Below are 17,223 nucleotides of genomic sequence, written 5' to 3' on the forward strand. Positions count from 1 at the left end.
ATTTTGCCTGCATGTATATCTGTGCACCACAGAGCCAAAGGAGGGCAGCAGTCCCCTGGGACTGGAGTTACAGACAGTTGTGAGCCACCATGTGGGTGCTAGGAATCAAATCTGGATTCTCTGGAAGAGCAACCAGTACGCTTAACCATAGAGCACCCCCTCCTCCCCCAGCTCTTTTAAAAACTGTAATCATGTCACTCTTGGTTCATATTCTCTTGGCTCTGCTATTTTGTTTTGTTTTGCTTTTTCAAGACATGGTTTCTCTGTATTGCTTTGGAGCCTGCCCTGGAAGTCACTTTGTAGACCAGGCAGCCTTGAACTCACAGATCTGCCTGCCTCTGCCTCTGCCTCTGCCTCTGCCTCCCAAGTGCTGGGATCAAAGGCTGCGCCACCACCTCTGGGCTTTAACTTTGCTCTTAGATGCACATTTAAAATCATTCAGGATAAATAAAAATTAATTAGAAATAAATAAAATCATTCAGGACTGCCATCTGACAAGACCTTTTGTAAAGACAAAAAAATGTTTTAGGGTGGTACACGCCTTTAGTCCTAGCACTAGGGAGGAAGAGGCGGGTGGATCCCTGAGTCTGAGGCCAGCCTGGTCTACAGAGCAAGTTCCAGGACAGCCAGGGCTACACAGAGAGACCCTGTCTCAAAAAACAAAAACAAACTAAAGTTTTTCTTCACTTTTCAATATGATAACTGTTCCTGGCAACCTTAAGCACTTGAACTTGTAAATATGACTGAGGGACTGAATAATTAATTTCAGTCACTTTAAATTTAACATTTAACTACATGTAACTGGTGACTGCCGTCATGGAATGTGCTGGTTTATGGTTTTGTGGTGAGTTAAAGGTTGTCATCACTGTCAACTGGCTGTTTCCCTTCGTGGCACTCTACCATGTTCTAGTTAATGATTTTTTCTGCCCTTACACTTTCGATCTCATACTAAAAGAAGTCCTGAACTGTTCAGGGTTCTTTGTTTTTGAGACAGGCCTTCTGGAGTCCAGGCTGGCCTCAAACCCACTGGGGGCTCGGGAGAAGCCCAGTGTGTGCACTTTTCACCTTCTGTGTGCTGGGGTTGCTAGTGCTATCACCATGCCTGCTTTGTGTGGTGCTGGGGCTCAGACCTAGGGCTTCACAGCACACATTGGTGAGGCCGCCTCCGCTCCCGAGTGCACCACCACCGCTGAAAACACTTGTCTTTACAAACGGTCTTATGGCATGGCAGTCCTGAATGGTTTTATTTATTTTAATTAATTTGTATTTATCCTGAATGATTTTAAATGTGCATCTAAGAGCAGAGCCAAGCTGCTATGAACAGCTAGGCACCCAGCAAGTGGCTCCATCTCCAGTGCTTAGGGTTCTCTGTCCTCTTCTGTGTCTTCATTGCCCTCCCCCCTCCATCTCTGTGCATGTGCTCATGCGCGTGTGTACTATATGTGTGTATACATGTTTGTGGATGGGAGGGTGTGGCGTGCGTGTACGTGTGTACGCATGTGTGTGTGCCGCATGTGTTTCTTTGTGTGCAGGTACATGTGGAGACAGAGGTCAACATGGGTGTCTTCTTCAGTCACTCTTTTTATTTGGGGACAGGACTGTCACTGAACCTGGAGCTCTCCAGTTCACCTAGACTGGCTGGCCAGTGAGCCCTGGGGTACCTCCTCCTCAGCCTCCTGAGCGCTGGGATTGTAGGCTTCCCTTCAGCCACGCTCACTCAGCTCACTGTGCTTATCCAGTGAGCCCTGGGGTACCTCCTCCTCAGCCTCCTGAGCCTGGGATGTAGCCCCAGCCACGCCACCGCTCACGGCATCCAGGGCCCCGGCCGCCTCCTGAGCCCCTGCGCTGGGATTGTAGGCTTCCCTTCAGCCACGCTCACTCAGCTCACTGTGCTTATCCAGTGAGCCCTGGGGTACCTCCTCCTCAGCCTCCTGAGCGCTGGGATTGTAGGCTTCCCTTCAGCCACGCTCACTCAGCTCACTGTGCTTATCCAGTGAGCCCTGGGGTACCTCCTCCTCAGCCTCCTGAGTGCTGGGATTGTAGGCTTCCCTTCAGCCACGCTCACTCAGCTCACTGTGCTTATCCAGTGAGCCCTGGGGTCCCCCCCCCCAGCCCCTGAGGCTGGGATGTAGGCCCCCAGCCACGCCACTCAGCCCCCCGCATCCGTGGGCCCGGGGCCCCTCCTCAGCCTCCTGAGCGCTGGGATTGTAGGCTTCCCTTCAGCCACGCTCACTCAGCTCACTGTGCTTATCCAGTGAGCCCTGGGGTACCTCCTCCTCAGCCTCCTGAGTGCTGGGATTGTAGGCTTCCCTTCAGCCACGCTCACTCAGCTCACTGTGCTTATCCAGTGAGCCCTGGGGTACCTCCTCCTCAGCCTCCTGAGCGCTGGGATTGTAGGCTTCCCTTCAGCCACGCTCACTCAGCTCACTGTGCTTATCCAGCACACTCTCCTCACTGAGCTGACTCTCCAGGCCTACGTTTCTTTCTTTGTTTCTGCTATTTTTATTGTGGTAAAAAATGTCTGACATCACATTTGCCAGTTTAACAGCTTTAAGCATACAGTTTCAGTTACCCTTCCCTAATTTTTATTTTTCAAGATGGGGTTTTCCATGTGTGCCTGGCTGTCCTGGAACTCACTCTGTAGACCAGGCTGGCCTGGAACTCACAGAGATCCGCCCGCCTCTGTCTCCCCAGTGCTGGGATGAAAGGCGTGTGCCACATCCTGGTTCCTAATAATTTTTTAAATTTAGAAATAATTTTAAGTTTACAGAAAAATTACAACAGTAATGCAAAGAACACCCATGTAATCTTTGTTCAGGCTACCTTTTGTGAACACTTTGCTTTTTAATTTCCCTTGGAAGAGAGGTCTGACTGTGGAGGTGGCCAGGTACTCAAGCTTTGCAGCAGGTTGGCCTTGCAGGGACGCTGCTGCATCAGGCATGCCCCACGGTGCTTTTCATTGTTAGTAGTAGCATTTTTATTATTTTCAAACAAGGTTTCCTTCTGTTGCCTGGACTGGGCTGCAGCTACCAAGCATCTTGCCTTTATCTCTCAAGTTCTGGGATTACAGGCATGTGCCAGCATACCTAACTCATTTGCTCTTGGTATGCACTTGTGTGTATATGTGCTTGTGTCTGTGTGAACACACACATACTTTTTCAGAACCATTAGAGAAAGTTGTCTCTATTCTGGTTCTTTGCTTCTAAATCCTTCAGTACATTCCTAGGCATGCAAGTGTCTAATAAATAGAAATTCAGTTAATTCCTTAATTTACCTTCCATATTGCAGTTTGTCAACTAATTCATAAAGTCCTCTATGACTTTGCTTTCTGTCCAGGAGAGGATCCAGGTGCTTGTCACCTGCTGGCATAGGTTTCAGGTGGCTTCCTATAATCTGGGCTAGTTCCTCAGTCATCTTCTCGTCTCTGAACACTGACTTTTTTTTTTTTTTTTTTTAAAGAATCTAGTCCTTTAAAATTTTAGCCACGATGTGGTGCACACACCTTTAATCCCAGCACTTGGAAGGCAGAGGCAGATGAACCTCTGTGAGTTCCAGGCCAGCCTGGTCTTCAAATTGAGTTCCAGGACAGCCAGGGTTACACAGAGAAGTCCTGTCTTGAAAAACAAAACAACATTAAGTAGTTAATCACTTTGTGTGTGTGATGTTCCTTGGGTTAAGACCCAGGTTCTGTTGTTTAAGGACACTAAGTGATAATTGTCAAAGTATTTATCTCCTGGCTTACCCTTCCCCAGTTCTGGGGTTTAAACTGGGGCCTTTTAGTTGCTAAGCATATGGTCAAACACTAAACTATATTTCCCATCCCCTGTTAAGTCTGAACACCTGGCCAAGTACAGTTAATATTTTCCCCTTGCCACTATTAACAAGCAGTATAGAGTGGCTATTCACAAGGCATTTTATTTCACTTTAGCCAAGGTTTCGCATATCCCAGACTGGCCTCAAGCTTCCCATGTTTCTGAGGGTGACCTTGAACTTGTTCCCCTCGTCCTTTGCCTCCTATGTGTTGAGCTTTTAGGCGTGTGTTAGTCACCATGCTCAGTTTCATGCTGTGGAGATTAACCCTTGGCTTTGTGCTTGCTAGGCAAGCATTCTACCAGCTGGGCTACATCCCTAGCTCTACTTCATTTAAAATATTTTCACTAATGAGCTAGAGAGCACTGCTCTCGCAGAGGGCCTGGGTTTGATTCCCTGTAGCCTAACGGCTGCTCACTCCCACCCCCTCACGCCCCCACACACCCCCACCCACCCCCGTAACTCCAGTTCCACTGATGTGGTCCTCTCTTCAGCCTCTTAGGGTGCCTCTCACACAAGCAGTGCACAGACACACTTGCAGAGAAAATGCTTATACACATAAAATAAACTTGAAAGTAGTTTTACAATGATAAATTTCAAACATTCAAATAGCGTAAACTCCAGAATATCAACACATGGCCCAACATCACATTCTCCTCCTCCAGGCTGAAAGAGGAGGCCTTTCTAAAGAGGAAGCTCATCAGCTATCCACTATTCATATTTCCCTGGTAGTCCTGAGTCTTGCTTTGTTTAATGGGGACCCGAACAAGGCTCAGACATTGCATCTGGTGGTTGGTTTTAACTCCTTCGGTCTAGGTCCTGCTACCCCTCTCTCCCTTAATGGTTATGAGGATATAAGGTTGCAGGCTCATTTGGATTCGAGTTTGTCCTTCATGATGTCGAGAGCCGTGGATATCCACACCATCAGTCTTTCTGCTACAATTCATTTTTGCTTGTTGCTTTGGGGTTTGGTTTCTTGAGATAGGGACTCATGTAGTTCAGGCTGAGCTCAAACTCACTATTTCACCAAGGCTGACCTTCAACTTCTGAAACATCTGTCTACTTCCTAAGCATGGGCAGCAGGCATGCGCCACCGTACCAGATGTTTGTGGATAGGGATGGGACCCAGGGCCCTGTGTATGCTAGGGCTGGCACTCTACCAACCATGTGCCATCCCGAGATCCTCATGCCTGCCGCTTCATCTGTTTTTGAAATTATGAACTGATTCTTTGGAATACTCCAAAGATGATTAGTGAGGCCTTTAAATATATAGCAATATCATTATAAGTCCACAAACATAAAAATACTGTGTTTGTTTTTACCACCGCAACCCTAGGTCAGAACTACCCAGTCTTGAACATGGGGCCACATCGGCGACTTCAGTGGACATGGCTAGGCCGGGCTGAGCTGCAGTGTGGGGACCAGATGCTGCATGTGTCCACCGTGCAGATGTGGGTGCTGTTGACTTTCAACCAGACAGAGGTGCCGCATCGCTCCAGTCCCAGTGTCCCCCCCTCCCCTCCCTCCCACCCTCCCCTCCCTCCGTCCCCCCCTTATTCTCCTCCTCTTTGCCCATGATGGGCACTGCTTATCCTCACCAGGAGGTGTCAGTAGAGAGCTTGTTGAAGACTTCTGGCCTTTCCCCAGAGCTGCTGCAGCAGGCACTTCTGCCCCTTATCGAGGACAGTGGTCCTTTGACACTGGAGGAGGCTCAGAACCTTCCACAGGCAGGTAGGTCAGGGGGCCTGGCCATGCCTCTGTGGCATGCTGGCAGGCCCAGAGGGTGAGGAGAATATACCAGGGAATGAGAGTGTGGTAGGACCCTCATTCATGTGTCCCTCCCTGTCCTTGGGTACCTGATCGGGACTGGATTCCAGGGATGCTGCGGCTTCGTGAGCCTAGGTCCCAGCCCCATGAAGAGGTCCTGTGGCTGATACCTCCCCAGACGTATTTCAGTGTAGAAAAGGATGAGGGCCGGACCTTGGAACAGAAAAGGAACCTCTTAAGCTGTCTACTTGTCCGGATACTCAAAGCCCATGGGGAGAAAGGCCTCCACATCGATCAGCTGGTTTGTCTGGTAGGCAGAAAGGACCACGCCCTGGGGAAGGGGCCATGCTCAGGGTTCGAGATGGAACCAGAAGTGATATGAAACACCCTTGGGATGCCATTTCCACCTGGCTTTTCTTGTTAAGTGTGTGTGTGCGCGTGTGTGCATGTATGTGTGCACACACAGACCGAAGAAAACCCTTGGGTGTCTGTCCTCACCTTCTGACCTTGTTCAGCCTTCTTGTTTGTCGCCCTATGTGTGAGACAACCTGGCTCATGAGCTCCTGGGGATCTCTGTCTCTCCCTTCTCTCCTTCAGAGCCCCTGGGGTTCACACGTGCCACCCCACCGCACTTTGTAGGGGTTGGAATTTGGGTCACGCCGCCTTCTGCCTGCAGCCCTGTCTGGATTTTCTACCCTGAGTGCTCACCACGTGTGTGAATCCTGAGTGCTCACCACGTGTGTGAATCCTGAGTGCTCACCACGTGTGTGAATCCTGAGTGCTCACCACGTGTGTGAATCCTGAGTGCTCACCACGTGTGTGAATCCTGAGTGCTCACCATGTGTGTGATTCAGTAACTCGGTTCTCAACCATAGTACAAATAAAATTAGTGTGAATGTTAGTTTATACAAATATTAACCTTTGCCATTGGATAATAAAAGTGAAGCATGAGAAGGTCTTACCTCGTCTTATGGCTAGTGAGTAGTGAGAGCCAGGTGTTGAACCCGTGAGACAGGCTCCTTGGGTAAGGGCAGTCTGCTTGTCTCTTTCTTCCCATCCAGGTGCTGGAGGCCTGGCAGAAGGGTCCAAATCCACCTGGGAGCCTGGGCCATACTGTGTCAGGGGGTGTGGCCTGTTCCAGCACTGATGTTCTCTCTTGCATCCTGCATCTCCTGGGCCAGGGCTATGTGGAACGGCGTGATGACCGGCCCCAGGTCCTGATATATGCTACCCCAGAGCCCATGGGGCCCTGCAGGGGTCAGGCAGACGTCCCCTTTTGTGGCAACCAGAGCACTGAGACCTCAAAACCTAGGTAGCCACCCCTCCCGTTAATCCCAGCAGTTGAGAGCCAGAAGCAGGCAGATCTCTGTGAGTTTGAGGCCAGCCAGGGCTACATTGTGACACCCTGTCTCAGAAAACCCAAAACTAATCAAATAAAACACCACTTCCAGTCTGTCCTGCCCATTTCTCTATCTCCATTTCTCCTACTTGCTAATTTTCACCCTCTACTTCTCCATCTCCACCCCCCCCCCTGCACCTCATGCCTTACCAATCAAGGGTCTTGATGTCCCTGTCCTCCTAGAGCCAGTCTTAGGCAGGAGATCCAGGTGCATAGATGTCAGTCACTCTTTCTGAGCAGATGTGGTCTGTGCTATAAATACATATAAAGCACTAGCTGTGCACTTGCCTTGGGACTTGCCAAGCTCCAGGAAGCTGCTCTGCTTGGGAGTTTGCTGGGGCTGTCCTGAATCGCCAGTGCCCCTGAAACTTCCGACCTCAAGTGTGTCCCCCAGGGTGTTACAGCGCTGGCGCTGGTCCTTGGTGCCTGCATGATATGTGGAATGCATTCTCTGGCTCCTCAGACCCCATGTGCGTTACGTGTGGCTGAGTGTAGATCTGACTCAGCCGTTCCCTCTGTGATGCCCAGGCTGTTGGTCCACAGGTCACACTTTGCATAGGAAGGCTTTAGAGATGCTGCTAGCATTCTGAGCAATCGACTGACCCCTTCAGTGAAGGGGTCACCTATCACTGCGACCCCTATCTACTGGCTTACAGTGCCCCGGCCATTGTCAGCCAGCCTCAGCCTCACAGTCACCTCTGCCCCCCCAGGGGCTTCAGGTGGTTATATGTAGCCTTCGGGGCAAGTGTGAGCACAGGGCAAGTGTGAGCACGGGGCAAGTGTGAGCACGGGGCAAGTGTGAGCATGGGGCAAGTGTGAGCACCAGGGGCAAGTGAGCACCAGGGGCAAGTGTGAGCACTGGGGGCAAGTGTGAGCACCGGGGGCAAGTGTGAGCACGGGGCAAGTGTGAGCACCAGGGGCAAGTGTGAGCACCAGGGGCAAGTGTGAGCACAGAGCAAGTGTGAGCACAGGGCAAGTGTGAGCACAGGGCAAGTGTGAGCACGGGGCAAGTGTGAGCACGGGGCAAGTGTGAGCATGGGGCAAGTGTGAGCACCAGGGGCAAGTGTGAGCACTGGGGGCAAGTGTGAGCACCGGGGGCAAGTGTGAGCACTGGGGGCAAGTGTGAGCACGGGGCAAGTGTGAGCACTGGGGGCAAGTGTGAGCACCGGGGGCAAGTGTGAGCACTGGGGGCAAGTGTGAGCACCGGGGGCAAGTGTGAGCACGGGGCAAGTGTGAGCACTGGGGGCAAGTGTGAGCAGTGGGGGCAAGTGTGGGCACTGGGGGCAAGTGTGAGCAGTGGGGGCAAGTGTGAGCACTGGGGGCAAGTGTGAGCAGTGGGGGCAAGTGTGAGCACCGGGGGCAAGTGTGAGCACGGGGCAAATGTGAGCACTGGGGGCAAGTGTGAGCAGTGGGGGCAAGTGTGGGCACTGGGGGCAAGTGTGAGCAGTGGGGGCAAGTGTGGGCACTGGGGGCAAGTGTGAGCAGTGGGGGCAAGTGTGAGCACCGGGGGCAAGTGTGAGCACCGGGGGCAAGTGTGAGCACCGGGGGCAAGTGTGAGCACGGGGCAAGTATGAGCACGGGGCAAGTATGAGCACTGGGGGCAAGTGTGAGCACTGGGGGCAAGTGTGAACATGGGCAAGTGTAAGCATTGGGGCAGGTGTGAGCACTGGGGGTAAGTGTGAGCACAGGGTAAGTGTGAGCACGGGGCAAGTGTGAGCACTGGGGGCAAGAGTGAACATGGGCAAGTGTGAGCACAGGGCAAGTGTGAGCACTGGGGGTAAGTGTGAGCACAGGGTAAGTGTGAGCACTGGGGGCAAGTGTGAGCACGGGGCAAGTGTGAGCACAGGGGCAAGTGTGAACATGGGCAAGTGTGAGCACAGAGCAAGTGTGAGCACAGGGCAAGTGTGGGCACTGGGGGCAAGTGTGAGCAGTGGGGCAAGTGTGAGCACAGGGGCAAGTGTGAGCACAGGGGCAAGTGTGAACATGGGCAAGTGTGAGCATTGGGGCAAGTGTGAGCACTGGGGGCAAGTGTGAGCAGTGGGGCAAGTGTGAGCACAGGGGCAAGTGTGAGCACAGGGGCAAGTGTGAACATGGGCAAGTGTGAGCATTGGGGCAAGTGTGAGCACTGGGGGCAAGTGTGAGCACTGGGGGCAAGTGTGAGCACGGGGCAAGTGTGAGCACGGGGCAAGTGTGAGCACTGGGTCACACATCGGGAACTAGGGGCTCGTTGGGAGCCTGTAGACAGGTAAGCAGTGTGGGCACACTAAACACTGTCCTCCTCTCTCCCTAAGCCCAGAAGCTGTGTTGGCCCTGGCATCTCTACAGCTGCCTGCAGGCCTGACCATGAGTCCCCAGGAGGTAGAAGGATTGATGGAGCAGACGGTGCGGCAGGTGCAGGAGACGCTGAACTTAGAGCCAGACGTAGCCCAGCACCTTCTGGCACATTCTCACTGGGGCACGGAGCAGCTGCTGCAGAGCTACAGTGATGACCCAGAGCCTCTGCTCCTTGCAGCTGGGCTGCGAGTACCCCAGGCCCAGGTTGTCCCCACGCGTCCTGACCACTGCCCTGTCTGTGTGAGCCCCCTAGGACCCAACGATGACCCACCCTCCCTCTGCTGCCTGCACTTCTGCTGTAAGGTGAGCACACAGCCTCTCCTTCCCCTGCCTTTCCACCTGGCTGACCCCAAACTTAGGTCTCTCCAAACTCTGATGATAAATTCAGAAGAAGATAGGCTTGGGTGATGGCATAGGAAGTGACTGGATAGAGACGGGACTCTCCCTTTACATTGAGGACATGGAGGGAGGCCTGCCAGGAGGTACATCTCGTGAGAGAGGGCTATAGCCAGAGAAGAGCAGGCTGTGTGTGTGTGGCAACTAACTAACACTGTTTAGGACGAGGAGGGTGAGTTAGATGGTGATTTGTGGGAACCATAATGGGTTTTAAACAAGGTGACGAGGTCTTATTTACACTTTGGAAAACTTATATGGGAGTTGGGGAGAGAGCTCAGCAGACAAAAGTGCTTCCCATGCAGCACGAGGGCCAGAGTTCAAACGCAGAACCCGGCAAAAGCAGTATAGGTTAGGGTAGGCATGGCAGGCTGCCTGCCGCCACAGCGCTCCAGAGCTGCCTGGAGCAAATCCACCAACTGAACTCGTCAGGGTTGGTGAGCTCCAGGTTCAGTGAGAGGCCCTGCCAGATGTCAGCTTTGGGCTTCTCCACCCACACAGACATGTGAGCACCCGTACAGGCCATGCACACCCGTGCAGACACACTCACACCCGTGCAGACACACTCACACCTGTGCAGACACACTCACACTTGTAAGACACACTCACACCTGTGCAGACACACATACCCACACTCACACCCGTACAGACCATGCACACCTGTACAGACACATTTGCACCTGTGCAGACACACATACCCACACTCACACCCGTACAGACCATGCACACCTGTACAGACACATTTGCACCTGTGCAGACACACATACCCACACTCACACCCGTACAGACCATGCACACCTGTACAGACACATTTGCATCTGTGCAGACACACATACCCACACTCACACCCGTACAGACCATGCACACCCGTGCAGACACACTCACACCTGTGCAGACACATTCACACCTGTGCAAACACACTCACACCTGTGCAGACACATTCACACCTGTGCAAACACACACCTGTGCAGACACATACCCATACACACACCTGTAAGACACACTCATACCTGTAAGACATACTCACACCTGTAAGACACACACCTGTAAGACACACTCACACCTGTGCAGACACACTTACCCACACACACACCTGTACAGACACACACACCTGAAAGACACACTCACACCTGTGCAGACACATGCACCCACCTAAAACAAAACAAACTCTTTGGCTGTTGTGTAAAGATGAAGTTGCTTTTTGGACTTGTGTGGTAGCAACTAGAAAAGTAGATGGGTTTTGATATGTTTGCAAGTAGAGCCCATGAGATTTGGTGTGTTAGATGTACAGGCTTCAGGTACGAGAATAGACAGTTCCTTGGTTTCTGAGCTAAGCGTCTGAGTGGATGGAATGTGCCACTTGTACTCTGTTTGAGAGGAATTTTAGGTGTCAGGATGAAGGGTGCCCCCCCCCCATCACAGCTGTGTAAAGTCTGAGCCACTCGCCTGCCATTGTGTGGTAAAGGGAGCTACAGTGGGCTGTGGGATTAAGCAGAGGCCTGGCTGACAATGCAACAGGAAAAGAGTAGAGAGACGCAGACAAGGGAGCCTGCAAAATGTGACTGAGGACGACACGGTGATTAAAACCCTAGCCCTGGGGCTGGAGAGACGGCTCAGAGGTTAAGAGCATTGGCTGCTCTTCCAGAGGTCCTGAGTTCAATTTCCAGAAATCACATAGTGGCCATAACCATCTATGATGAGATCTGGTATCAGACATACATGCAGGCAGAACACTGTATACATAGTAAATAAATCTTTAAAAAAGATAATTACTAGCCTATGGTGGTGGTGGTGCCCATCTTTAATTTCAGCACTCAGAGGCAGGTCGATCTCCATGAGTTTGAGGCCAACCTTGTCTACAGAGCTAGTTCTAGGACAGCCAAGGCCACACACACACAAAGAAAAACCCTTGTCTTGAAAAACCAAAGTAAGTAAGTAAGTAAGTAAATAAATAAATTTAAAAGTCCCTAACCAGAGGCAGAGGCAAGCAGTTCTCTGAGTTTGAGACCAACCTAGTCTACAGAAGAAGTTTCAAGACAGCCAGTACTACATAGAGAAACCCTCTCACAAATAAAAACAAAAGTTCCAGGTTTGCTGGGCATGGTGGTACATGCCTCTAATTCCAGCATCCAGCAGGCAGAGGCAGGCAGATCTCTGAGTTCAAGGCCAGCCTGGTTTACAGAGCAAATTCTAGGACAGTCAGGACTACAAAGACAAACACTGAATATTAAAAAGAAAAAAGTTCTAGCCTGTGATTAAGGCAGAGATGGCAAAGCCGAACAGTGGGAGGCCACCAGCATGAGCCTTGTTGGCAGGCAGGATGGGTAGAGGGCAGGCAATAGTGTGTTCCTCTAAGGCCAAACGGGCTGTGGCAGAAGCCAAGCAAGAAGGCTGTCCCAGGGCCCGAGGGACCTGCAAGTGCAGGGCCTGCATTCGGCAAATTTTCCCCTGCTTTGTCTAAAACTGATGTAAAGGATGACAGAATGGTCCAGATCCACACATGGACCCCATTGCCTGGGGTCCCTAGTACTCACAGTCCCCTGGGCTTTGATCATTTTGGAACACTTGATAGTAGGCTGAGGGGCAAGGGGCCAGTGCAGCAGCTTAAGAGAGGGACGGGAAAGGCCATTTCTCGGGGGGGGGGGGGTCTGGCAGTGACACAAGAGTTTGGGACACAGAAAGTCTGGTGTTGGTAATTAGAGTGGGGTGAGGATGGCTGTGCTGTCGGTCAGGACACAGGGACCCCACAAGCAAGTCTCATCTGTGGGGAAAAGAGAACCCTGTTTGAAGGAGGTGGAGCTGGAAGCTGGGTTAGATGGAGCCAGGGGACTAAGGAAGAAACTAGTCTCTGATTCATGTGTCTGAGTGGTCAGGAAGCCCACCAGGCAGAAGAGCACTAGGGACAAGTCACCCTTCAGAGGCACATCCCCAGGGCCCTGTGGCCAGCCACCTGCCACCTCACAAGAGCCCCACCACAGAGCACTGCTTCCACCGGGGACCAAGCCTGCAACATAGCCACCTTTTATGGGACACCAAGCCATCGCACATTCCTCTTTCCATATCTTAGTGCTCGAGCCTTCCCAGATGATTGTTTATTTCCTCTGTGTCCATCTGATAGTATTTGCAGTTAGGCTGGTGCCCAAGCCCCGTACATCCTCAAAACAGCTACAGTTTGGTCTCATCCTAACAAACCATGGAGTCTGGAAGGCAGAGTCAGCTGTGAGGTAGAACTAGGAGCCTGCCATCTCTGGCCTTCCATGAAGCCCTGGGAACATGTCAGTCAGGTCAGTGGCCAGGGCACATGTCCCTGAGCAGCCCCTTCTTCTGTCCTGGCAGTCTTGCTGGAATGAGTACCTGACGACTCGGATAGAACAGAACTTTGTACTGAATTGTACCTGCCCCATTGCTGACTGTCCTGCTCAGCCCACTGGAGCCTTCATCCGTGACATTGTCTCCTCCCCAGAGGTCATCTCCAAGGTACCCCCCTTCTTGCCTGAGGCCCCAGAGGACGCACAAGCTGGCTTCCAGATGCTAAGAGCATTTGGAGCCTTCTGGAGAGTCCTACTCGCCCATCATTCATAGCAACTTGCCTCTGCCCACAGTATGAGAAGGCCCTCCTGCGAGGCTATGTGGAGAGCTGCTCCAACCTGACATGGTGCACCAACCCTCAGGGCTGTGATCGTATCCTGTGCCGACAGGGCCTGGGCAGTGGGACCACCTGCTCTAAGTGTGGCTGGGCCTCTTGTTTCAACTGTAGCTTCCCTGAGGTGGGTGCTCCACTCTGGCCCCTGCAAGAACTCCTTCCTTTCCTGCCCAGCACCTCAACACACACACGCACACGCGCGTGTGTGCGCGCACACACACACACCGCGCGCTCGCGCGAGAGAGGGGCTTCCTTGGCTCCTGATAGCTGGCTGAGCTGTTTCCTCACACTCCCCCACTTAGGCACACTATCCTGCCAGCTGTGGCCACATGTCCCAGTGGGTCGATGATGGTGGCTACTATGATGGCATGAGTGTGGAGGCCCAGAGCAAACACCTGGCCAAGCTCATCTCCAAACGCTGTCCCAGCTGCCAGGCGCCCATCGAGAAGAATGAGGGGTGTCTGCAGTAAGAAGGGGTACAGGGACCCTGGGAGCATGGTGTGGGGTTGGCCTGGCAATTAGGAGTACAGCGAATCCACTGCCCTCACTCATCGGTCCCAGGGTCACCTCCTGATTCCTTCACCCAGGTTCTGAGTCCACTGTGTTGGGAAGCCCAAAGCAAGGGTGTCCTTAGCAGGGCTTGGGAAGGTGAGTCCCTTGGGTGGTGTGTTCAGCTCTTGGGCACCCTTACCCAGAAGCAGGCCCCTCTGATCATCTTGAACCCTCCACAGCATGACCTGTGCCAGATGTAACCATGGGTTCTGCTGGCGCTGCCTCAAGGCCTGGAAGCCAAGCCACAAGGACTACTACAACTGCTCTGCCATGGTAAGGGGCCCGGGGAAGCAGCTGCAGTTGGCCCTAGCTCAGAGTTACATGTCAGTCAGGATGAAGGTTCCGTGTGGGGAGACAGGAGCCTCCGAGGCTTAAGGTTCCAGGATCTCTGTACCGAGAGAGAGGCCTGCCCATCCAGATGACCAAAGAAAGACCAGGAGAGCAGGGCAGGACAAGGAGTGTGGTGTGGGCCTGCCCTGACGCTGGCCGGGGACAAGCCTCAGCATTCCCATGTAAAGGCAGGCCAGTAACAGGACTGCTGGGTGAAGTCTAGAGAGGGTAGTGGCCCTTCTAAGAACCCCAGCCCCTCTGAACAAGCACCCACCAAGACTTCCATGTGTCCTTACCAGGTGAGCAAAGCAGCTCGCCAGGAGAAGCGGTTTCAGGACTATAATGAGAGGTGCACTTTCCACCACCAGGCACGGGTGAGCAGTAGCAGTGGTCAGCGGTCAGGGCGGTCAGCGGTCAGGGCTGGGCGACTGCACGGAGGGAGGGCCAGCAGGGAGCTGCCTGGCCTGCTGACCCCATGGCTGGAAGTGCACCTTCCTCCGGCAGGAGTTTGCGGTGAACCTGCGGAACCAGGCCTCTGCCATCCACGAGGTGCCTCCGCCTAGATCCTTCACCTTCCTTCACGACGCCTGCCGGGCCCTGGAGCAGGCTCGAAAGGTTGTAGCAGTGGAGGAGGCGATCGATCGGGAGGGCCACACCAAGGGGGCTGAGTGGGCTTGGACAGAGGAACCGGAAGAGAGGAAGTGGAGGTGGGGGACCGCGCAGGCTGGGCGCACTGACAGGGTCTCCTCCAGGTGCTGGCCTACGCCTGTGTCTACAGCTTCTACAGCCAGGACACCGAGTACATGGACGTGGTGGAGCAGCAGACCGAGAGCCTGGAGCTGCACACAAACGCCCTGCAGATCCTGCTCGGTGAGCCCGCGCACCACCCTGCTGTCCTCACCACCCTCTGGCCTGTACCCAGCCAGGCAGCCCTCCAGGGCCCTTACCTGCCCTCACTGTCTCTTTCCTCCCTTCATTCTATGTGGCCTTCCCTCTCTTGGGTCTCACGTCCATGACATAGGGCCGTGGGTCACAGACACACTACCGGCAGGCTGCTCCACACCCTGTCCTTGGCGGCTGAGCTCCATGAGGTCTTTTTTACTTTTTATTTAAGATTTATTTATTTTATGTACACGAGCGCTTATTTGTATATATGCCTTTGTGCCAGAAGAGGGCCTCAGATCCCACAGAAATGGTTGTGAGCCACCGTGTGGGGGCTGGGAATTGAACCTGGGTCCTTGGGAAGAGCAACCATTTCTCCAGCACACTCCATGAGTTTTGGCAGCCATCCCTGGCACTTGGGAGATGTTTCTGGGAGGAGCCAGCAGGCCCTGTGCTTACCCCTGCAGAGGAGAGCCTGCTCCGGTCCCAGGACCTGGCCTCTTCCCTGCGCCTCCTGCGGGCTGACTGCCTCAGCACGGGCACGGAGCTGCTCCGGAGGATCCAGGAGAGGCTGCTGGCCATCCTGCAGCACTCCACCCAGGTACTGCCCTACACAGCCCTGCTTCGGGGAAGGCCAGGGCCAGGCTGCTGTATCACCTGAGTTACTGGGCTTCCTCCAGATCAGGGGTTTGGGGCCAGGGGCTCACCAGAGTCAGTCTGAGCATCCTCAGATGTTAGCCCTGCATGTGGGAGGGACTGCAGGGGACAGTCTCCAGGCCTCACCAGCTCTGGTGCTCAGGTGTGGAGCCCAAGCAGTGAGCCGGTTTCTTGGGTCCTTTGATGCCTGCTTAGTAACTGGGCAGAGATGCTTGCTGCGGGCTCTGTGCCTGCCAGTCCTCTCCCCTGGAGCCTCAGGGAGTTAACTGCAGGAGTGCTCATGGGAGTCTGGCTGTCAGGAAACAGCAGGGGATGGAGTACCGGGCCGGAGGCCTGGTGCCCTCTGCTCTTCTGCTCCTCAGGCCTTCCTGTCTCCTCGTCAGGACTTCCGGGTTGGACTGCAGAGTCCATCAGTAGAGGTTCGGGAGGTGAAGGGATCCAACGTGCCCAGCAATCAGTGAGTAGGCTGGCCACAACCTGGGACAGGGCAGCAGGGATGTAGGCTTCCCTGGCTGAAGTGGTGACCTTCCCCAGGCCCCAGGGCTCCTTGGGGCTGGAAGCAGGAGAGGAAGAAGAGGAAGAGGAGGTTGTGCCTGAGTGGCAGCGTGAGTTTGATGAGGAACTGGACAATGACAGCTTCTCCTACGACGAAGAGTCTGAGAGCCTGGACCGAGAGACTTTCTTCTTCGGTGATGAGGATGACGACGATGAGTCCTATGACTGAGGGGCCAGGAAACCTGGAGCTGCCCCCAGGCAGGGCCACAGGGCTGAGGACGTCAGCCCTCCAGTGTCATGTGAGAGGGGGTTCCCAGTGTGTGCAGCACCTTCTGCTTACTGAATAAACTTTTTTCACACACTTCTCTGGAAGCAGGCTGGACTGTGGTGTGCCTGACAGCCACCGTTGCTCTATAAACGAGCTTTTAGACTGTGTGTGCGTGCTGTGCTGCTGTGGATGAGATCAGAGAATACCTTCAGGGTCCCTTCCCTTTTCCATGTAGGTGCTCCGGCCTCGTATCTTCAGGGTTAGCAGCTGTGCCATCTCACCAGCCATCCTCACCTTTAGACTTCCAGACTTTTCTATCCTCAGTAAAAGCCCCAAGCAGACTCGTTTGACCTAAACTCACAAAGGGAGGCACAAGTCCTCACGGTCCCGTTCAGAGATGAGGAGAATGATGGCCCACGCCCCATCCCCCTCCATACTTTTAAATACTCCCCAGGCTCTAATGGGCATGACAACGTACACTCCTTCTGGGGACCACTTCTAAAGGTCTTTCTGTACCCTCAAGTGAAGCGGATGGAAAGGGATGCTCTAAGGGCCCACCCCATCGCTATAATCTGTGTTTTCTTTTTGAGACTGGGCCTTTCTCCACAGCTCTGACTGTCCTGAAACTCATTATGTAGGCCACACTGACTTCTAATTCAGAAGTTCACCTGCCTGTGCCTCCCAAGGGCTGGG

The 17,223-nt window shown here is 53.4% G+C and overlaps 1 protein-coding gene across 1 annotated transcript in view; it reads left to right on the plus strand.

Annotated features, from left to right (window-relative positions):
* Nucleotides 1-16,612, plus strand: part of Cul9 (cullin 9) — a 39,851-nt gene extending 23,239 nt beyond the window's left edge. Inside the window, exons 27-41 of the mRNA XM_051204256.1 lie at nt 5,147-5,292; nt 5,412-5,541; nt 5,688-5,887; nt 6,639-6,889; nt 9,268-9,613; nt 13,040-13,180; nt 13,306-13,470; nt 13,649-13,812; nt 14,078-14,171; nt 14,528-14,602; nt 14,733-14,843; nt 14,981-15,098; nt 15,578-15,711; nt 16,151-16,224; nt 16,302-16,612. Of these exons, the coding sequence (XP_051060213.1) occupies nt 5,147-5,292; nt 5,412-5,541; nt 5,688-5,887; nt 6,639-6,889; nt 9,268-9,613; nt 13,040-13,180; nt 13,306-13,470; nt 13,649-13,812; nt 14,078-14,171; nt 14,528-14,602; nt 14,733-14,843; nt 14,981-15,098; nt 15,578-15,711; nt 16,151-16,224; nt 16,302-16,491 (2,339 nt within the window). The 3' untranslated portion in view covers nt 16,492-16,612. The remainder of the gene's footprint in view (nt 1-5,146; nt 5,293-5,411; nt 5,542-5,687; nt 5,888-6,638; nt 6,890-9,267; nt 9,614-13,039; nt 13,181-13,305; nt 13,471-13,648; nt 13,813-14,077; nt 14,172-14,527; nt 14,603-14,732; nt 14,844-14,980; nt 15,099-15,577; nt 15,712-16,150; nt 16,225-16,301) is intronic.
* The last annotated feature ends 611 nt before the right edge of the window (nt 16,613-17,223 follow it).

The sequence above is a fragment of the Phodopus roborovskii genome, unplaced genomic scaffold, assembly GCF_943737965.1.
Source record: "Phodopus roborovskii unplaced genomic scaffold, PHOROB, whole genome shotgun sequence".
NCBI lineage: Eukaryota > Metazoa > Chordata > Mammalia > Rodentia > Cricetidae > Phodopus > Phodopus roborovskii.